At 35.9% G+C, this 23,566-nt stretch overlaps 1 protein-coding gene across 1 annotated transcript; it reads left to right on the top strand.

Annotated features, from left to right (window-relative positions):
* Positions 1-792: 792 nt before the first annotated feature.
* LOC140169518 (uncharacterized) lies at positions 793-17,231 on the top strand. Its single transcript, XM_072192779.1, has 8 exons — positions 793-1,084; positions 5,670-5,792; positions 7,930-8,019; positions 9,795-10,022; positions 11,287-11,412; positions 13,549-13,743; positions 15,779-15,880; positions 17,044-17,231. The coding sequence occupies exons 1-8, from the start codon at positions 793-795 to the stop codon at positions 17,229-17,231; spliced, it is 1,344 nt and encodes a 447-aa protein (XP_072048880.1).
* Positions 17,232-23,566: the final 6,335 nt, after the last annotated feature.

Raw genomic sequence — 23,566 nt, 5'->3', positions numbered from 1 at the left:
AGTGTTTACTTCTGTTTTCAGAGCGTCAAGCCGATCAATCTCAACTCCCGAGCGATGTCGCTTGAAACGTGAATGCATCAACAAATTATTTCAGCTGCTTCAGTGCTTAATTTGCTTTTGTTGGGCACTGGCAGCCCTTGCTTGCTGGTCTAATTTTGCTGTATATTTTTGTTGAAATGCCTAATGAATAATAATAATAATAATAATAATAATAATAATAATAATAATAATAATAATAATAATAATAATAATATTAATATTAATAATAATAATGAATAATAATAATAATAATAATAATAATAATTAATTAACCTTTGTCGATCATTAACAGCAATGGATGTTCTACAAAATATGTGCTTTGTGACCTTTTAAATATTTCAATTGTTGTCTGCAATTGCGATCGCCGTGATTAGTATAAATGCAAAAAAGCGACGATCGGAGATTGCACATCGCTTTCCAAAAGCTTAACTTGAACCCGGGGCCCCTTTATATGTAGAAGCTTTTATAACAGCCCTCGTCCTAAATAAAAGCTTCAAGTATCAAAGATGTTTACATTGCATTTCGATGGCTCCAAGTTATATCTTATCTTGTTTACGACTAAGTTCGTAAAAAATAAGAATTTTCGGGTTCAAGAATAACAATTTAAGGATGACATTGTTTCCTGTTTCTTTGCTAACTCTAGCGAAATAGTAGATAACGTGCATTAAATATTTAATGATAAAGCGAAACATTTCTTCGATTTTCGAAAAGTTTTATTTCAATTAGTTACTTTTGCTTTTTCATGCAGGTGAAATGGATTGTTCTACGTTAAGTGGGCAGTTGTCACAAATGTTCCACCAGCATCAAGAGTACGTAGGCCTTCTGGCTAATAATACTCTCAAGACACTTCATGATGTTGACTCCGTGGTATCCTGTGCTCGTCATTGTGAGAGTTACACCCAATGTCGAGGTTTCAGTTTCTCAGCAAACAACCATCAATGTGATATCAAGGATTCTCTGCCAGATTGTAGTACAGGGGATTTTCACTTACCAGCCTCGGATGAGGTGTATTATCAACAACATGATCCGCCTTGTACCCGCTCAGGTAATATAAATTATTTATATTTTTCGGCTTCATAATGTTTCATGTTTAATATATATATCGTCAAAACCTCATATGTGCGTTTCACCGTTACCCATTTGGCAAATACGGAATACCCAGCAAACACAAAAACGTTTTTAAAATGTTTTAAATAATATTTTGGGTTTTGGTTTAGGTAAAAACGTTTTAATAACATTAAAATGTCGGGTTATATAAAGGTCATGAAATCGTTTTAAAAATGTTTTCGAAATGTCATTGTAAACTATTTTTGCAAACATTTTTGGCCAAATATTTTGTCCACACTTAAATAACAGTATGTTAAAATATTTGCACCCAGCAAACACAGAAATGTTCTTAAAATGTTTTTTACAAAACGTTTTTAATAACATTTAAATGTCGGGTTATATAAAGGTCGTGAAAACATTTTAAAAACGTTATTGTAAATATTTTGGGCAAACATTTTTTGCAAAATATATTTTCAACCCCAAAATAACATTCTGTTTAGAATGATTTGTACCAAGTTTTCAAAAATGTTTTTGGAATGTTATTAAAACGTTTTTATACCCTTTATATAACCCGACATTTAAATGTTTTCTGTAAAACATTTGTGATGCTGTGCAGTAAATTACCAACGAATGTTATTTAATGTTATGAAAACGTTTTACACCATTAATATACCCATTATATAACCCGACATTTAAACGTTTTCTGACAACCTTTTATAACCTTTTGCGAATGATGTAGAAAACGTTTTGTGTTTGCTGGGATAGTAACAAAATGTCAAATTTGACGGTATTTTTTATATTACAGAACACATAAAACACACTTCACTAATATATAAATAAAAAATTAAAAAACAGTTATTTTTGAACAGTTTTTTTGTGTTCTTTGCAAAACGACATTACCATTAAATTTAACCATTTTATAACCTTTTGCGAATGATGTAGAAAACGTTTTGTGTTTGCTGGGTAGTAACAAAATGTCAAATTTGACGGTATTTTTTATATTACAGAACACATAAAACACACTTCACTAATATATAAATAAAAAATTAAAAAACAGTTATTTTTGAACAGTTTTTTTGTGTTCTTTGCAAAACGACATTACCATTAAATTTAACCATTTGTCACTGTAACATATTTTGACAAATAAGTAATAGTGAAAATGTTAATTAAGTTTTCAACGACGATATATAATTTCAAGCAAATGATATGAAATTCTAATAAAGCGATACCTTTGATGAGTATAACGAGACTTTGATGAGTTAGCTATGAAATATTAAATGTTAAATAGTTAAATGTGTGTGAACATTCCTTCATCATTGGACTGCTCTGTGTCATTGCCCCCTTAATTGCCATTTTTTGCGCGGCATTCAAGTGAGGAAATTTCTGTATCAGTATGGTTTTATTGTTTTATTGGTTTTTCACCGAGATGCTTAATGTACTGACGCTTTGATCTTTGGATTTTGTAGTCATTTTATCATATGTGACGTGTCATGTCAAAAGGAGACACTTTTGGGCAGGTTATCAATTTTGAGGTTTTTACATATCTTAAATAAAGAGATATTTTGCTCCACAACACCGTTTTCCCCAATGAAATCGGACATTCCTAAGCGAATATATTGAGTTCGTAAGTTATGGTATTATAAAATTGGAAATTGAGATATCGGCCATTAAAAATATTATTGCCAATGTTGGGAGTAGGAATTACCTTGAAAAATGTCTCTAAAAATACAAGATGCCAGTTATATTCCGGTCTGAAACTATAACATCACAAATTCGCAACAAACGCCAATTTGTGAAAAATTTACCCTCGGGCATATTTTTGGCTATTTCTCCATTAATTTACGATCCTGCCCAAAAGTGTCTCCTTTTGACATGACACGTCACATATTTTCTGTATTTTCTGTATTATTATTATTATTATTATTATTATTATTATTATTATTATTATTATTATTATTGTTGTTATTATTGTTATCATTATTATTATTATTATTATTATTATTATTATTATTATGCTTATTATTATTATTATTATTATTATAATAATACAGGGTGCCCCCCTTTTTTTTGTCTCCTTTTTTAGAAAAGATGATCAAACATTCGTTGGTGTGTATAGAAATCCTTAATCGTTAGCTTTAATAAACTGGGCAAAATTAAATATATAATTATTTCATTCATTATCTCTAATTATTTCTAGTCAAGAAGCATCAACATCAAGATTTTTGTGATTTAGGTCCAGGCGGGGTGGAGGGGTGGGGTGGGTAGTCCCTCCTAGTGGTTCTCCCTATGTTGCATTACAACTCTAGAGAGAGTCACTAAATACTTGTATGTCATTGTAGGGCCATCCTTGGTGCTCATTTAACGATAGACAATTGACAACCCTACCGGGGGCCTACCTTACCTTTGTTAAAGACCCATTCAGTGATCCCAGCGCAAGTGTAAAAAAATTAAAATTGTTTATTAATTGCTTAAAAGTGAAGAACAAGTCATTCAAATTGTCATTTGGTATTTTTGAAATGACAAATTTGGCAAAAAACGAAGAAAACAGCAGTACTGACGAAGTTAAAGCCCCATTCAAATACATGTAGGCCCTAGCTAATTTAGATACTGTCAGTATCTAAATTACATATTCGTGTAAAATGTCTTATTTGTCTTAAATACACGGCTTTCGGCTGAACCATTCGCAGGCTATGTTAGCACATCTATGACAATGACAAAGGTACCAAAATCTGAATTTTGATGATTTTTACGATCGTCCGGATGAGGAAATCACTGAATGGGCCTTTAAAGTCGAAGGTTGCCACCCACAAATTTTGCTCGAATAAAATTATATTGATATTATCTGCTTGAACATCTCTGTGTATAATGTTGAAATAGTCTGTTTTATCTACCGTAAAAACTCGATAGTTAGCATATGTGCTTACTATCGAGCACTTTTTAAAATATGAAATAGTCCGGCACTTTACCAACTGAGCTAAGGGTGTTGAGACACACATTTGCAGGTTTACTTGTTCGTATATAACTCTGTATCGATGGTTTGCTCAAAACCCAAGTTACACTTTAGTGGATGGGGCTCTTTATCTTTGCATTTTTTTAAAGCGCTCGATAGTAAGCACATATGCTAAAATGTATTATAAGCCCGAAAGAGTGATACAATCTGATGTTATGATTTGTTGGCCGAAAAATCCATTTTTGCTAACTTACACTGTATATAAAGGACAATCGGCTATTTTGAAGGTTCGTGGGGATTATGACGTCATTATGACGTCAAATGAGGCACTTATAAGTTGGTACCTAATTTAGTATCAATGGAAAGAGACCCATACCATGACACATGCTACCTTATAAGCATGTAAACATACACCATCTATTGTTGGGGGACTATACTTTTCTTGAATTGTTATGACTGTAGAGAAATACTTTGGAGCGGTGTTTAACAAGATTTGAGCAATTTTGAAATTTGACTGTATGACTTTGAGTTGTGGGCTATAAACCCTTTCTGCATCTTTGGCAACACAGTTTTCCTGATACCTTGTGGTCTTCAGAAGAGATTGATTGCAACCAGACGTTTGAAAATCCTAATACGGTATGGTGATCCTTTATTTGGAAAATCGAATTATTTAAAATTTCCGTATAACATAACATAAAAAGACGCAGTGATTTACAGTGCGCGACGCACAGGCACAACGCCTAGACGTTGATCCACAAGCCTCAGCACACTTTACAGGTTGTCGCTGACCACTACGGCCCACATCATTCCATAAACCATTCAACAATAACACAGGGACTTTGCAGCTTCAAGAGCGCACACCCTAGACATTCCACAAATGACCATCGCAACCAGGATCAGCCCCCCGAGTTTCGTACAAGGAGACAACTAGCAGTAAGTTCCTTGTCCAGGGGAATATCAAGCTAACTCAATTTTCCATGAGAGCGTACTATCCACCACCAGGGTTCAAACCCGCAAGCTCTCGCACCATAGTCGAACGCCTTATCGATTGATTTAGCTTGACTGCATAAAATGTTATTCCTTTTAAGTATTCATGCAAAAAGAACATATAAATGTTTCTTGTTAATGTGACTAATTCCTTATGAAATTACTGACATGTATACAGCATGATACTGGTAGTCAATGATAATCATTCTGATCATGTAATATATTGATATTAAATGAAACATCCTATTTTTCTCATTAAACTTTCGAATTAGTCTCAAACGTTGCATACACAGTCGAGACTAGTTCGATAGTTTTTTGATGATTTCTTCAGAAATATACCGATTTGGAAAGCCCGATTTCATTATGTTAATGAGAAAAATGATGAGCTTTCACCTGATACTAAAATTTGCATTTTGATTGGGTAAAGTGGGGGATGAGGGTGTCAATTAGGTCACCCACCTTTAAGTATGCCTAAAAGTCGTATGAAACTGTGAGTTCATATAATGCACACATATTTGTTACATAAAACATCTTCATCAGGCTATACTGTGATTCCTTGTTTAGTTACTCTGTTCAATCTTGCTTTCCTTTGTTTATTTATTTCAATATTTTATTAAGTTTAATTTTTTTTATTGTATAAATAAAGAGCTTAGTTTACAAGGACTGCCTACGTTGCAATCTACCAACTATGAAGGTTACGACTATTCTCCTCGAGCTATTGACGGGAACAAGCAAACACATTGGGATAGTAATTCCTGCTCACATACATGTACGTTATTCATGTAATTATGGTATTACAATTTCCTTTGTCAGAGTACATTTTAAAAGGGCATTTCGTAATCCACAGCATCATCCCCTTACTTTTCTCAAAAAATGTTGAGATTTTTATATCACTGGAAACTTCTGGCTACATAATCAAATGTAAAAAAATATTTTTTGCAAAGATATCTTGAAATGGAGCAGTGTAATACACATTATCGTGCATAACTCGCAAACGCAAAATCGGAATGAACTGACATTTTGGGAATAAGCTTTTTTCGTGGATATCTACTGAAAAGTGCCATAAAAAGAGGATGCTAGGATCACGAAATACTCCTTTAAATGCTTTTTATTGGTGAGCGCGGTTTAAAGACTTGGATAGCAACGTTTGCACAGTATTTTTATGGGATCTGAGAGCACATCAGACACATTAAATTGCATTCTTCTGAATACGAGGAATATCCTTTTGATATCAAATAATTTCCCGACATAAAACAAACAATTTTATTACAAATTATTAAAAAACCTTTAACAGTCCTCGAAATAAACTTTATAAATCTAATGATATATACTTCCAAGTGTTTATAGCTGGGTTGTATTGAAGATATACATTTTTCTCAAAAAATACCTACAAGTTTAGTTATTTTGAGGTAAAATGTATATTTTCATTAAATAATTTGCCATAAAATTTGTATTTATCGCGAATATTAAAAAAAATCGAAATCATTTGATATCAGATGGACATTCCTCGTATTCAGAATGAAATTTGGTGTATCTGATCTGCTCTCAGCCCCCACAAAAAATACTGTACAAAGGTGGGTGACCCACTGAAATACTTTCCGGTGTTTACCTTTAGTTTGCTGAAACGTGATTTATACCCAGCATGCAATTCATAACGCACCATAACCAAGCCTATATGATCACTAGCTCTGATTCAACAAAGTGGATTCAGTAGACCAATACGCATTATTACCTCAGAATCAAATTATGAGTCCAATGTTATGCTTGTATTATTTCTATTAAACTCTGGCTTCATGAGCTCTGAAGGGGACATGACAATACAAAAATACACTTTAATTGTGAATTAAGTATATTTTTGAGATTTTTAATGTGGGGGCGGGGGGGGGGGGTAATTTGAGACCAGTTTCGATGAAATCGGACCATTTTTTAATTTTGACCTCTGTGTATGAAAATTTTGACATTAACTTATTTGACCTTTTAACTCCTGTATTAAGCACCGTAGAAGAATGTGACAGTTGAATTTTTTATTTCCTGTCATGAACAATTTGAGATACGATACATATAACATGAAGGGACTATTTTTATTTCCCCCACTGTGACCTTCGACCCCTCGGAGGAACCACGGGGGGCATAGAAAAAATGGAATCAATCAAATTCTTATCATTTCAGGTTTACGGATACCAAATGTTCCACTAATGTAGGAATATAAAATCCCAAACCAATAGCGCTATTATAGCTATGGGTCACATACTACGTACATACATAACAGTTTCACGATTGAGATTTCACCAGATCGATGGACCCTTTCTGTAAAAAATTTGGGAAAAAAGCCCAAATCATTGTAAAGAAAATAATCGCTCGTAATGTATGATGATAAATGGCGTTGAATGGAAATCTGGTTAATCTTTCCAGAAACACAATACAAGGTCATTGTTAATGGCAATCGATATGACAGAAAGTTAATAATTTATAACTCTAATTGAAGCAATAAAACAAAAACCAACTAATTGAACGTTAACTGATCCTTTACCATATAATGCATTTCTTTGTCATCATTTATTATTTATTGTGTTCACTTAGTGTAAATTAGTCATGAGGTTTGTCTTTTAGTCAGATTTCAGCGATGCCAAAATTCAATTTGTTGTACATTTCCTTATGCTTATATTTATCATCAACAAGTTATACCTTGAGTGGTAGTATTATCCTCTTCCGTGACTGTGATGTGATATTATTAATTACCCTCATAAAGGTCAGTTGAACTATGGTTAGATTAAAGGTTTACACGTATTATTATTTTTTCGATATGTTTTTGTGTAATTCTTATTTCATTGTGAAAGAATCTATGCTGTTCAAGAAAGTTTTTTATATTTGCTTCATGTCATAACACTATTTTTTTTATTAATCAGTGGCTACCTACGGGGAATGGTGGATGGTTGATATGAAGAGAACGTACTGTATTCGAAAGGTCATCATTTATAACAGAAGTGACTGTTGTAGTAAGTAAAGACGAATCCAGGAAGGGAGTCGGCCATTAGGTGGGGTTGGGTGCATGCTTGGATTTGGGTGTTAATCTGCTATTCAGACCATTTGCGCCATTTTCCAATACATTTATTTATCATATTCAATACGGGAGACCAATATATATCGATGGCTTAGAGCCAGAACTAGCTATGTCCATTTGTTTTCTCATTTCGGAATGGACAGTCTGCCCTCCATAAGAAAATGTAAGTGACTTCTGGGTATGCATGTTGCATGGTCACTTGCGTCTAACTAAATGTTTAAGTGACCACGCATATACCCCAAAGTCACTTGCATTTATTATGGAGGGCATAATTAACCGTACATTTGTTGCCAAAATGAGTAACATGTAATTGAGAAAACAAATGGACATAGCTAGTTCTGGCTCTAAGCCCTCGATATAAGGTAGATCAATATATTCAGGGAAAAAGTTTTAGATGCAGGATGAACCCTGAGCACCCGCAAACAACCTGCGCGACCAAGTATGGACTGGATTCCTACTGTGATGCAACATTTAAAAAAATAATACACGAGTCTTTCCAATTGTGTCGCTTGGATAATTTTACGAGATTTATTCCGTGTTGAATTTGCAGCCCTCTTTCAATCGGTCATTTTTTAATTTAAAAAAAATCTTGTTCATATTGCCTGTGAACGATGCTTTCACTTTTAGTTTCCTGATATCTTTTTGTTACTTCCCATATTTATTTGGTTGGCTAGTTCTATCGAAGTGTGCACACTAACCTTCTTTGGTGGAGATAAGCATCTATAACCAAGACATAATTGCAAAGACTGTCAATCAAACTCCACACGACCCTTGATTGGTTAGTAGCGCGTAAAGGAAGGTTGATTCATCTGGTGCCGATCGGAGAAAAGGAACCGCATAAAATGTCAAAAAACTCAATGTACTTTTATAAAGCTAAAAGCAGTAGGTATTGTTAACATGGTGCTTTCAGGAAGAAGATTTTCATATCACCAAGCCCTAGCTTTTGAGACGAATTGTAAAATTAACCATAAGGAACGCCGTTTTACCGCCGTGTTTAGAAACTCAATCGTTACGACACTCGTAAACAAACCATGCCCGAGGTTGTTGACGGATGACGTCAGACGCAAACTAGTCTTTTTAATTTTGTCTTCGATTATATCGAGGGTTCAGAACCAGAAAACCGTAACTCACTATGACCAGCTCCTACAAAATAAGCATTAAGTTGGCTCCTTGCATTGGTTTTCAAAAATCAATATTTCCTACTAAATGTCTTTTGTTTTCTATTGAATTTGGTCATGATTAATGGACTGTATCTTTTATAGTGCCCAGGTGACTCATTTTGTGAGAGCAAGTGACTGTGAGTTGAGGCTTTCTGGCTCTAAACCCTCGATATGTTAATCCGTTTCTGTTTGTTGAATAATGTCATCGACTACAGAAAAAAAAGCATAGACGCATAATATTTTATGTTTTTACTCATCTGAACACTTCAATTGCCCCCGTTTGGAACCTAATAATAGCTAGGAGTTACCATAATCCGTTACACAAACGTATGTAGTTAGTTAGGCAGCTAGTTTGTATCTTTATGTAACTACCTAGATACATGTAAACCCTTATAGCTCTTTAATGAATATGAATGGTACCACTTTCATGAATAGCCTATCGGCAAATCAATTCAACACAAATGAACAAGTCGTTACGTAGTCTATTTCCTCTCGATGTTTATTATGACCTCCTTGGACTCAACCACGTCAATTTCTCATTCTTTTTCAGAGGAAAACCTTTATGGTTCCGTAATTCGTGTTGGCATGGATTCAAATCGAGCCAATCCAGAATGTGGGTCTGGTGTGAATATGACACAAATTAACTCAAGTCCTATAATAGAGATGCCGTGTGAAATGTGCGGCCGATATTTGAGCGTTCATATACCGGATACATCACCTAAAGCTCTGCACATGTGTGAACTTATTGCATACGTTGATGAATGTCAAACACACACAGGTAATATACGATAATTACAACCACGAGCAAGGTTATTTAAGGATGACATTATGCCTTATATATGCCTTACATGGTTTTATCTAAAACAAACCATATTGACCATAAACATGAATTTCCCGCGCCGAAAAGGGGACGTCATTGCACTCGACAATCTCGACGCCCGGGAATTTTGAATATCGCGTGTTGAGAGACGGCTGTTTTAATTCGTTTTTATGGTCAATATGTGTTTGTTTAAAATAAGACCATGTGATTCGTGATTGATAATTAATTTTCTAACATATAAGGCATAATGTTGTGATTGCCGGATTCATCCTTTAATGCATTTGTGATTCATTCAGCTTTAGTGCCGCGAAATGAGTAATTCACCCACATTACAGAGACTATATTTCTATCCGAGTAATGCATAAGTCTGGTTCAAAGGGACAGAGTGCAGAGCCATGTGAAGGATATGAGTATCCATGATGGTTTCCTTTGTATGGCAGCTTGCAATGACACCTAATTACGAGTCCTACGACTATTCTAACTATATAGCTAACCACACAATGCAAAATGTCTACAGAACACAGACCAAATAGAAGAGTTAGTACCAAGTGCAATCAATTTGCAACCGACTTTCGATGTTGGGTTTGTAAAAGATCTAGCAGGTGTTTCGAGGGTTAGGCTGGGTTGAATGCTTAGATTTATGGCGCTTATTGCTACTCAGAGAGTAGACCATTTGACAGTTTTAGTCTTCCACATGACCACCAGTGACTGAGTATGGGCTGGAAACCCAATGCACGAACGAAAACGGGCGAACCCGGGACTTCAGTGGTGCAATGTGAGAACAGAACCTCTACCCTATCCCACTATCCAAGCATATGTTTTGAAACAGGGGCGTAACTTTAGACCTTTATTATGAAAGGATCGGCTGGCGATCGTTATTTACGGCGTGGGGGGGTGGGCATTTTGGAAAACTTATCGACAACATTTTCGCGTTCTCCCGTGTTTTCCCAATTTTCTCAATTTAAAACTTAACAATCTCCCCTATTGGTTCAACTAAAAAATTTCCCCTCAAGACCCCAAAATGTTTTTACCATTCCCCTGCCATAAATAACGATCGCTCCTTAACCATTTAGGGGTATTACTTGCCAACATGAGGGCGAGCTGGAATTCGAACACGAGACCTATGGGACTTGAGCTTAAAGATGAGAATTATATATTTTTTCGATAATAGAATACTTTTAACTTAAGAGGAATCGTTTTGTTGTTGTTGTTGTTAATACAGCATTGCCATCGTGTGCAGCCATTAAACACGCTTGTTATTCTGGTGGTAGTGGCACGTATGAGATTGATCCGGATGGACCAAATAATGGCGTCGAACCATTCACTGTACGGTGTGATATGGAGACAGGTAAACATGGTTCACGAATTTTGAAAGATATTTAAACCTACTATTTTATCAAATATTGATATTTCGGCTTATTCTACAGTAGAGTACAGTATAATTCAGTACAAAATACGGGCGGATATTCTGCAAATACGGGGTGCTGTACAAAATCATGGATGGATTTGCATGTCATACGTCACTAATCGTGCTTTATATTAAATTATGTGTGTTCACAAATTGCCTGGAAACTCCTCACTATAAACCCCAGCCGTTTCGGTAAATGTACTATATATTACACGCTTAACCCTAACAGGACGGTATACTACAAAATACTACTTGATATACCGTAAAACCCCGTCTACAAGCATATAGTGTGCTTCTGATGAAAGCTACATTAATCCAGTCGCCATTATGGAGTTTGAGCAAATAAATTACGGATCCAAGCATATACAAACAAGTATTATTTTAAGACCGATCTATTGTATTGGTATATTAACGCTTGCTTCGAATTAATTAAGCTTTTATAAAAAACACTATATATGCTTGTAGACGGGGTTTTACGGTATGCGCTGTTCGTGCATGCATCCCACGTGGTGTGATGACGCAATCGCCATAAGTGATATATAGGTACGGTTTTGCTGGCCAGCGAAGCCCAAGACCCGTGGCAAAGTATCGCCGACCCAGTGCCTGGCATGCGAGGGGTCTCGGGTTCGAATCCCACCCAGAGCAAACAACTTCTTTCCTTCTTTTCTCTCTTTATTCCTTCCTTCTTTCCCTTCCCGTCGCCAAAAAGCCCTTAGGCGGTTAGGGTTAATGACAAACGCATGTGATATCCTTTGTGCGCACAGTGTAGTTCATACTGCCACCACTTACTGTACTATTTGGTCCCTTCTTAGCGAACTGGATCATTTGGCTATATCTATTTTTTGTGAAAGTTTTAACTTTACTTTTTGAATTACTTTTTGAAAGCTCTATTTTTAATTAAATTAGACTACATATAAAAAGAAATATAAAGCACCAAAAACATGGCAGCGTAAATTACAAGGTACACCCGGCTCGCTTCGATCGCCAACATTCTCAGCTTGCTTCGAGACCATGATTAGCAAGAGCACAATTTGGCGGCTTTTTTCATAGTGGGGGTAAGGTGATTTTTGGTTATGCTTTTTATGATATTATTTTTCAGTTTGCTAGTTCTCAGCAGTCAAAATGAGCTAATTGATAAATAATCAATTATTTAAATATTTACAAAGTGAAAGTTTATTTTTTCCATAATGGCGTATCGACCTTACGCCACTTTTTATACACATTTTTATAAAAGAAAACAAACTAAGAAATATTCTCAAAATGAAAAAACATCGCACCTCATACTGGCGTATCACCTCGCTCCATGGCCAATATGGAATGAGGCCTACGAAAAGTAACATTAAATTACGTTTGACTACCTGGAGAGAATTGATAAAAAAAATTGAATTCCCTCCTGAGGTTGGTATCTGTCAATGAGTTGACCAGATCGCAAGGATGTCATAAAGCGATAGGCAGTATATAACACAAGTGGTCAATGAGTTACATAAAAATGACCTTGTGTGGAATTTAGTTCTCAGGAAGTGAATTTTGTCTGAGGCATTTTGTGGTTAAATGTTGATCCCTAACTACAAGAGTTATTACCGTCGATTTGGTTGAAAAAGGAGGTGAGACATGATCAAATCTCTCTAGGTAACAAAACGTAATGCAACACCATATGAATTACACGGCGACCTATGTGGCGTAAGGTTAGAGTGTTGCGTTTTGTGTGTTTTCCATACTGACGTATCGTTTTGTACTTTTTGTTTTTTCAATTTGTTAGTAACAATGTGTCTATTTCTTTTGAAAGTTATAATTTAAAGATAAAATTTATTTATTTTACTACAGAAAATTCACATCAATTACAAAATATAATGAATGTCTGATTTACACAACTCGATTTTATATTGGCATTTCTTCAAACCCGATTTTCTCGAAAGAATCGCGGTTCCCCACGATACGCCACTATGGAAAAAAGTCGACGAATTATTACAAATTCTCATCCGCATCTTGGAAGGACTAACACCGCGAACCGGCGGAGATTAGGCAAACTCTGATTAGTCCATTCTGTCTGAAGTAATTTATTTTTTTATATCAAAGGTACGACAATAATCGGTCATAATAATGAAGCCGACTTTGAAACCCCAACTGGATTTGAGACCACTGGTTCTCATATTAAGGAGATTGTTTACCAAGCTAGTATTCCACAGATTGCTGCTCTCACTGACGTATCTACGCACTGTGAGCAATACATTAAGTACAGCTGCTATGACACCGCGGTGCTTTATGGTAACGGTAAGAGGTCCCAACAATTCTCCGAACCATCGTCATACTTTATAGGGCTGTACACCCAATATATTTTGGGTATATACGCTGGAATAAAACCCAGCGTTAGCGGATCCTTAGCGCTCACAGCAATTATAATTTTTTGACCTACATGCCTACCACCTTACTCGAGGGTAGAGTGGTTACACTTTGAACGTAGGCATGGTAGGGGAAGTTGAGGGCCATCGGTTTTTAATTTTTTCTCACATAAATGTTCTATTAAAGTAATATTGAGTTCAAACTTAATAATTATTTAGATTAGACAGATAATACTATTTACATTTCGCCAAAAATCGTATGTGCAACAATTGCACGACTTTTGGTAAATGTTTTGTAATAATCGCACTCACATTATGACGTCATATCGCTACAAAGAGGTGGGGGTGAACCCGTCAAAATAAACCGCACACCTTTCCGACAAAAAGACCCAGCATCTTACTCGGGTGGTAGGACCGGCTGTCAAAGATGACCATGGGAGGGGTTGGGGTGGTAAGGCCCACCATTGGTTTATACAGTAAATTCAATGATCTTCATTTCACTCTTAGCAAATTATTCCAAGAGCTACTGACTTTTTACTTGTCAGTTAGGTTGAAATATCATTTCCTTTGATATTGAGCAGAAAATTCTGTGAAAATCGCATTTTTTGTAGAATTTTTAGCCGAAAATCAATTCAGCCAGAATTTCTCAAATTTGAATGGGTGCCCTCACATTATGACGTCTTCCCAGCTAACACACTACGTTTTCACGACATTCGCGGACGTTGGACTTAGGTTGTCATTTACGTTGTAAATACGTAAATCTGTGAACTCGTATTCGTGTAGTGACAACGTTATTTTCGACGTTGATTTTTGGACGTTGATATAACATCATTATGACGTTGTAATGACGTTGTTTCGACGTTGATGCAATGTTTGACCAGACCTGGTGACAACGTTTGAATAATACGTTCATAAAACGTTACACAAATACGTATCTGAAAAATAGTTTAGATATTGACACCATGGAATGTAAATTCTTCCATTCCAAGGAGTTTGTTGTCCAGCCAAAATGTTCTCATCGTGTCGTTTGACGATCGCCTTTAGGCGTAAAACTCAAAGTAACGACTTCTATTCCTGAAGTTCTAAACTTAAAATTTTTATACGCTCTCCCTTTTGGGATTGAGCATCATTGTTGCCGGATGTTAATATAATGACTTTTAAGACATTAAAATCACGTTGTCTCGACGTATAAAGCACGTGGTTAAAACGTGGTTTAAAAGTCATGAACTGACCCAGATACAACGTCATCTACGGACGTCGTTAGTACGCAAATTTATGACGTTGTTTCGACGTATAAAGTACGTTATTACAACGCCGTGTAAATGTCATGGTCTGACCCCGATACAACGTAATCTACGGACGTCGTAATTACGTTAATTTGTGAACTCGTATTCGTGTTGTGATTTTCGGACGTTGATATAACGTCATAGTGACGATGTTTCGACGTTCACCACTTGACGTCGAAACAACGTCATAATGACGTTACATTAACGTTCAAGAATAACGTTTTCACGACACGAATACGAGTTCACAGATTTACGTACTTACAACGTCCATATATTACGTTTGTACGACTTTATATGACTTTTAGACAACGTTGTAACAACGAAAAATTGTTAGCTGGGTTAGCGATATTATGTGGGGAATGTTTGTACTTATTTTGGTATCACTGTATAGCTATACATTGGTACCAAATTTAGCGATACATAACGTTTATTGAAAGTTAGTGGGCCCCTTCGTAGTCCGTGACACAATATGGCTCAGTAGTTCTAGGGTTAATATGGAGTATGTTGGTACTTACTTTGTATAGACGAGCCTCATATCTATCCGTTGGTATCAATTAAACCAGTATAGGACGTTTGGTATAAAAAATCCATTGGGGTAAAGCGCCCATTTAGCAAAGCCCGTAATTGTCGGTAGAATCAACTTATACATTTCATGTATTGTGTTTAATTTGTATGCAACAGGGGACTGGAATGTGTGGTGGGTGTCCAGAGATGGTGACCCTATGTATAACTGGGGAAGTGTGCCAACAGGAACGGCAGCCTGTACATGCAGTCTTGCTTCAGGTAATGTAACTGGCATAGGCATGATAATGAAATACACACGTGGCTTTCAGCAAAATGAGTGAACGAGAACTCCAAGTTAATGAATAATAGTCACTTGTCAAATACTCAAACCATTGCGCCATTTGTCAATAGTTTTGCCATAACGCGGCAGTAATAGGTTAGCTGCACTTAAAGGGGCTCACCAGGGGGCAACGTGGGTGTTATGTAACTTGAGTTTTTTACACATGTTAAAGTTTGCCAGGGAACGCTGCCTGAAACGTGTGTTTACCGGTATAATGTTGGGTGTAGATCATTGTGTAGCAGGCCGATATGAGAATTTATTTGATAGGGGAATTAGGCAGCTGAGTTGTGCATGGCGTAGAGTGGTGTATCTGCTATTTGATATTCAGACGATAGATCTTTGAATACTGGGGTAGAAAACCGCGTATTGAAATCAAAAACTGACAAAAGTTCGGATTTTATATGCCCAGAACAAACAAAATGAGTCCTTCAAACAGATGAGGGGCTGCCGCATGCGCGGTGGGGAAGAAATGTACCATGCTCACTGACCTCTACAGAGGTCCGTGACCACAGAGGTCCGTGACCAGGCTTTTGTCAGTAGCCTTAGTCGGAAGTCCCTCGGCCCATAGTCTCAAAACTATTAAACAGGTCGGAGCAAAAGGGTCATGCGTGGCTGTTGAAGAACTAGTGGATTCGACCTACCATCATGGGGATTTCTGCCATGAAGATATGACACTGTGCCCCTGGTTGTTACTTAACCCTAACAGGACGGTATACTACAAAATACTACTTGATATATGCGCTGTTCGTGCATGCATCCCACGTGGTGTGATGACGCAATCGCCCTAAGTGATATATAGACACGGTTTCGCTGGCCAGCGAAGCCCACGACCCGTGGCAAAGTGTCGCCGACCCAGTGCCCGGCATGCGAGGGGTCTCGGGTTCGAATCCCACCCAGAGCAAACAACTTTAGTACGCAACTTCACGCCCATACGGCATGCTCTGCGACTAATGTGGCATCAAGGTACAAAATGTTATGATATTTATTGGCGCTGTGTTTTGAAAGTACCACCCAACTAGCTTAGATAGTGTTTGATGGCACTTATACCCTGGTGCAGTACGTTTTATTATTGATGTTTGAATATCTTATTTCAAATTTGCAGGTTGTGATACAGGTGGTATTTGCAATTGTATCGCCAATGATAGGGTGTGGAGATCCGATGAGGGCGTTCTGTATGACAAATCCAAACTACCTGTTACCAAAATTCATTCCGGAGACACTGGAGGCGCAGTAGAGAAAGCTCTGTTTACACTTGGCACGTTGAGGTGCTCTGGAGTACATTTTCCATAGGAATAATTGTGCATGTTTTTCGCCAAAAACGAGATCGGATTTTACTTTCAGTGATTTGCTCATCCGGATGATAGTAACAATCATAAAAATTCAGATTTTGGTACCTTTGTCATTGTCATAGATGTGCTAACATAGCCTGCTAGTAGTTCAGCCGAAAGCCATTTATGAAAGACAAAATAAGACATTTTACATGAATCTGTAATTTATATATATACTGACAGTATATAAATTAGCTACATGTATTTCAATGGGGCTTTAACTTTGTAAATAATGTTGTTTTTTTTTTTTTTTGCCCAAACGACGTATTTCAGAAATACCTAATGACAATTGTAACGGTATAATCCTTCACTTTTAAAGGATTTATACACAATTTTTTTTTATACTTTCGCTGGGATCACTTCCGTCTCCTCGGCCTCGATTGTATACCAGACAATACTCGTGTGATGAAAATAATACACACAGATATTAATGTATATCGTAAGAAGGTCGAAAATTGCCCAATGGCGTGTGATATCTTGTCATGCAATATTGGTTAAATTCTTGATATCTTTTGTCTTTAAAATGTCACCGTCATCTCCCGAACTACTGATCTGATGTACGGTCCGTTTGTTTATATTTGAAAACAACGGCGATCAATTAAAATAAAATTGTAAATCCCTAAGAAACAAACCAATAGTTCGTTGACGTCATATGAACGAATATATATAGTCTTTTTTTTTGGGGGGGGGGAGGTAAACAAAGAGTCAAAAGTCAAATTTTTACGTTTGTAAAAAGCTAGTTTAAATATTTGTCAAAGTTTCAACATTTCACACTTACGTGAGAGAGCCGGGAGGAGGTCAGCTTCCTAACGAAATGACTTTCGTTTATAGAACGTCATCGAACATTTGGTTTCTTCTGAGTATAACATTATTTTTTGAAAATCTGTTACACTAGGAGACAAAAATCCGTGATCATTTGAAAACCAGTCACAGATTTTTTCACGGAAAAATGTCTCCTATAATGTTATTTTTTGTTTTAACCTGACGAGAGTTACAGCTCATTTAGGCGTAAGGAGTAGATTACAAAGCCTTCAGCAATTTTCCTAAACATTCAAAATCGGGCGCGATTTTTGTTTCCCTTTTCAGTGGATATCGATTGTTTTGATGCAACTCTCGGCACGATCTCCCTCTGGTTGACAAACAAATAACGTTTGAATGAAGTATGGAGAATAGGTAAATGAGAAAAAGAGGAACGGATGAAAAGGCAATATACTTATCACTGGTTAGTTGTTGTGCCAACAAATCGAATTCTCGGAAGATGTTGTTTGCTTTCGTGGAATGAAACGCCCCTTGTATATATTGCGTTTTAATAATAGACTGAGCAATGAAGAATTGGTTTTGGACTTTGGTATTTCTAATCATGACAGAAGGAAATTTAATTTTCTCATGAAATGTATTCCCAGCTCGTGGCTTCGGGGTTCAGATGGGCAAGTTAGAATTAGTGAAGATGTCACTACAGGTCTTCTCCAAGCTCAAAAGGTTCCAAGATACTCTTATTCTATTTTGAGAGAGACATGTGTTCCACAGAATCGTATTGATTTTTGGGAGACTCTTGTCGATGTTGATTCTGATGATGATGAAGAAATTCATTTGCGTAATTTTAAATGTTCTATTGATACAAGGCTTCGTTCCTTTTATTTTAAAATTTTCCATAAGGCAATTGCATTTAATGACTTTCTTTTCAAAATTAATAGGAAAGATTCTTCCCTTTGTGATTTTTGTAGCAAATTTCCTGAATCAATCATTCATATCTTCTGTGAATGTGATTGTGTCAAACCTATTTGGGATGACTTTGTTCAGATTATTCAAGATAAACATGACATTACTTTTTCCATTTCAAATTTTGATAAGATTTTTGGGGTGTTTCAAGACAACTTTATTACATATTTGTTTCTTTGTATAAAATACTATATTTATGTTAGTAAATTTCAAAAAAAGAAGCCTAATATTGTGAGTTGTAAAGTTTTTATTAAAAATAATAGAGAGACTGAATATTGTATTGCAAAAAAAAGGGGAAAACTCTCACTTCATTTCAAAAAATGGAGGTTTGATCTTTAAATTTTTTCCTGTGGTATGCATGACTGTGGATTCGAAGATACATGACTTTTGTGTAATATTTGTTTGTTTGATTTTATACATGGTGCATTGTTCAATCTATCTCTTTTTTTGTGATTTTTTTTTTTGTGATCTTAAAAATTTTTTTCTTTAATTTTTCTTAATTATGTTTATGTAAAAAAAAAAAATGAAAAAAGGTTGTATTTTTTAAATGTATTTGTATTGTTGTAATAAAGATGGCAACCTGACAGCCTTGCAAAGATAAAAATAATAGACTGGGCAAAGGGCTTTTTCCTTCATCACTCGATGTTTGTCGAACTAAATTGTTTTGTATGTTTATACTCAAGAGAACAATTAACCTGTGAGTAATTTAAAATTAGACTTCATCAGTAGTTATTTATTTAGTTTACAGCGAGCGCTTTCGAGGAACTTCCTCGTTAACGAGGATGTTCCTCAAAAGTACTCCCGGGTAAGCGAAATAAACAAGTTAGCGTTAACATTCTAATTTTTGATTACCCTACTTGTATTAAAACTACGTATGAATCTACAAAAATAGTCTAAACAATTTAGTTTTTAATTTAATTTAATTTTATTTCGTTTTGTCTCCGGGAATCAATTTTACACAAATAGCGTTGTCTTTAACTTAAATTGGCACTTTGTGCTCCACAGCCTCATCCTCTAAGCTTATTTCAAAAACAGTTTTTATTTATAAAATCGGAATGTTTGTGCGCAATACCTTTCTTGCAGATCTGGTCGTTTGACAAAGACATTATCCAATTTGTATTTTCAACCTGTCGACAGATCAACACAGTGGCCTATTGGGCGCTGTTATTTATGGGTAACTTGCAAACTTAATGTACGAATCAACGGACATTTTGAAAAAAAAAAAAAAACATTGAAACATACGCTAATAGGAGGATGCTAAAATCATGAATGTCAGGCTTTAAATACAATAGATAACAATTGAGTGGTAACATGTTACAATATAGAAGACAAAATGGGATATTTACCACACTGGATTTTATGGAGGTTCTTGTTCTATCATCATAATCAACCAATGTTAAAGTTTAATGTAGACATGAGACCTGTTGTATTACTTGCTATTGCACTTGAATAGCCATTCATCTTAAGCGTATTCAATTCGCGTCCAATTAAATCTCAGACGCCTAAGATTTTACACGCCTAAGATTTCTTGGACGTCCATTTATAGTGACCTAGTGGTGGACGGTGTAGCGATTCGACATAACTTTACGGCGGACGCTTTATAGTCTTTGGAGGTACATCGCCAAACACACCATTGAAATACGTGTAGTAAAATTACAAGAAAGTGGGTTCATTTTTCTACCCGATGTGACAAAGTTAGATTTTTTGATACATATCTAACGTTTGAGAAACAAACACATGAAGAGTGTCCGGCATTATCGCGCCAATGCCTCTTTTCCATTGCAGCTCGCGGATTGCAACATTTTTAACCATATCAAGATACACAATTCTATAATCCTCTTAACATTGATCAATTTAATATTTTTCAATTTTATTTTATTTAACAAACAATCATGGCTGATCATCATGCTCACCTATATTTTTTACCTGTAAATAGGAAACCGGGACGGACTCGCAGACTCTACTTACAGTATGTCCAGCACCTGCTGGGAGATACTAAATGGATGCTGCAGCCAAACAAAATTGTTTGCTAGCCCAAGATCGCAACAGTTGGAGAAAGCTTGTAGTCACCTGCACGGCAGCCGGCTGATGATGTATGATGTTTTACCAGAACTATGATTTACTTGTATTTTTACATGTATTTCAACGGGAGGTTTATCTACTGGTGTGCCCACCTGCTAAAACCTGATACAAATTAGGTCGCGATTTGACCCAATTATTCTGTCGGATTAGTTTATAATTATTATGATTATGATTCTCTTTATAATATTAAGATATAAAATTAAATTCTTTTGAGCATCTGTGGTGTGGGGGTGTGTGTCTATATGGAGGGCTGATAGTTTGGGTGTGGGTGTATGTAAGGTGGGGGTGGAGATGTGGGGTGTGTGAGCTGTATGAGTGTGAGTGTGAGATTTTGCCTCAACAAGTGCAATTAATTTCTTTGAGTAATTTTTGGTGTTTTTATGTATATTTTATATGGGTTTTTTATGTCTTTTAATGTAAACAATGCAAATGTAATATTTCATGTAATTTGGCCTACGGGCCACGAATTTGAAATAAATTTAATCTGAATCTGAATCTGAATCTGAATATATAACCTGAAGAAATGATAGTAACAAAAACCAGAAAGGTTTCGATCGATCACATTACAGACCCTATCAACTGCAACAGTCGTCATTGTCTTTTTGCGAGCTTTCTAATTTGAGATACCGTCCACCACAAAATCATGGTATTTGGTAAATCGTGGACGTCTAAGAAAATCTTAGAAATCTAAGAAAATTCGTGGACGTCCAAGATTTCATCGGCCGGCGCAAATTGCATCTTGGTCGTCATTCGTCGATCAGGGCCAGGTTGTGTGCATTATTTATTATTTTCCCCATAATATAATTTAACAATCAAAAAATAAATAAACAACAAACAAAAACATCCAAACATGAATAAAAGTAGAGAGTTAATGTCAAAATTACAAAGCTGATCATCTTGCTCACTGGTTAACATCAACTTATTTGCAGTACCTATGCATTTTTTTACCTATGAAGAGAGGAAACCGGTACTTGCAGTACCTATGTACCTATGTGCATCTTGGCCGTTCAAAGTTAGGCGTCCAAGGTTAGGCGTATAATCTTAGTTGTCTTTTGATGTTATCGGCCATCCATAAGATAATAAATTCTACATTATTCGTTCCAGGCATGACGAATTTTACGCGCTCACGCCTAACGCGTATACACGCTTCCGTTAATTTTGATTCGCGTATACGCACCTGGAAAAATGTGGATCCATCACCGATTAACGGTTGGCTCTTGTACAAAGGTATAGGAAGAGTTGTTGAATTAATTTTGTCCCATTAACACACATATTGTTGTGGCAGATGCACTGCTTAATTCAAATAAAGTACAATATACATAAAATGCGATAAATAAATTAATTGTCGCGAGTCATTGGTTTTACGATAGGAAACAGAAAAAAAACCTCACTGTATTTTGACATTAACTGTACTTTTAGTTATGTTTAAGATGTTTTTGTAAAATTCTAATGTAGCCTATAAAATGGGGGAAAACAATTAATAATGCACGCAACATGGCCTTGATCGACAATTGACTCGTGTATGATCGATCATATACGCGCATGTCTAGGTAGTAAATGGACGCGAAATATTATTTCTTTACCACAGTGTCCGAGTGAGCATATAACTTTATTCCACTATTTGATTTTGAGGTTTCTTTTATTTCCAACCACCACACATAGTTATGCCTGACAAAAGGATATACTTCTGCTTGTGTATGTTATTCGTTATTTTCAACAAAAACGAAGCGTCCAAATGCAATGATGAATATAGTCCGCGTCGGCTAACCCGCTACACCGTTAACTCTGGTTACCTTCTAAAGGGATATGATCTCAAGACATTGAATGTTTCAAGTATAACTCATTGTAGTTTGGCATGCCACGGCGAGAATAATATGGGATGTCGATCTTTCAATTACAATAAACATACCGGTAATTGCGAGTTAAAAGTAATTCCGACAAGCTGTCAATCTCCACATTTGACAGGTGGCAACAAAACTTCATTCTATGGAGAGTTGGTTCAAAACGAAGGTAAGTTTTATAGCGATATTAAGATTAATTCAACATGATATGCTCCGGCAACTTTACGGAATGAATGTCATGAATGCACCACTTATCGAACAATCTACGTTCAAGGAGTACCGTATGTTGAATACATCTCACATTATTACATATTCAAGCCCTCTAAGACAGTGCTGCTGAAAAGGTGCAATATATATAAATCGTGTATTGGTCAAAAGCAGGGAAACATTAAACTTGATAGAATCTATGATATTAATTTTTTAAAGGCCTTTATGGATAAGTGGCTAAAAGCCCTGGTCTAGAATCTATATAGAAATCAGTTTCCGGGTTCAAGAATAGCAATTCGAGGATGGCTCAATGTGGTTTTTTTGCTATCTCCATGGAAATAATAGACAATTTATATTCAATAATTTTGTCGGTCGAAAAAAGAACATTTTCGTCGGATTTGAAAGTTTTATTCAAAGTATTTCTTCTGCTGTATTCATGCAGGTGAAG

This window comes from Amphiura filiformis, chromosome 14, assembly GCF_039555335.1.
Source record: "Amphiura filiformis chromosome 14, Afil_fr2py, whole genome shotgun sequence".
In the NCBI taxonomy this organism is placed as follows: domain Eukaryota; kingdom Metazoa; phylum Echinodermata; class Ophiuroidea; order Amphilepidida; family Amphiuridae; genus Amphiura; species Amphiura filiformis.
The sequence above is the reverse complement of the archived record's forward strand: the minus strand, read 5'-3'. Positions and strand labels throughout refer to the sequence as shown.

Bases quoted from the DNA above. Each gene is read 5' to 3' on its own strand.
- LOC140169518 (XM_072192779.1), top strand. From the start codon at position 793: ATGGATTGTTCTACGTTAAGTGGGCAGTTGTCACAAATGTTCCACCAG. The intron at 5,793-7,929 runs GTACGTTATTCA...TTTATTAATCAG, and splicing joins TAATTCCTGCTCACATACAT to TGGCTACCTACGGGGAATGG. The intron at 8,020-9,794 runs GTAAGTAAAGAC...ATTCTTTTTCAG, and splicing joins TAACAGAAGTGACTGTTGTA to AGGAAAACCTTTATGGTTCC.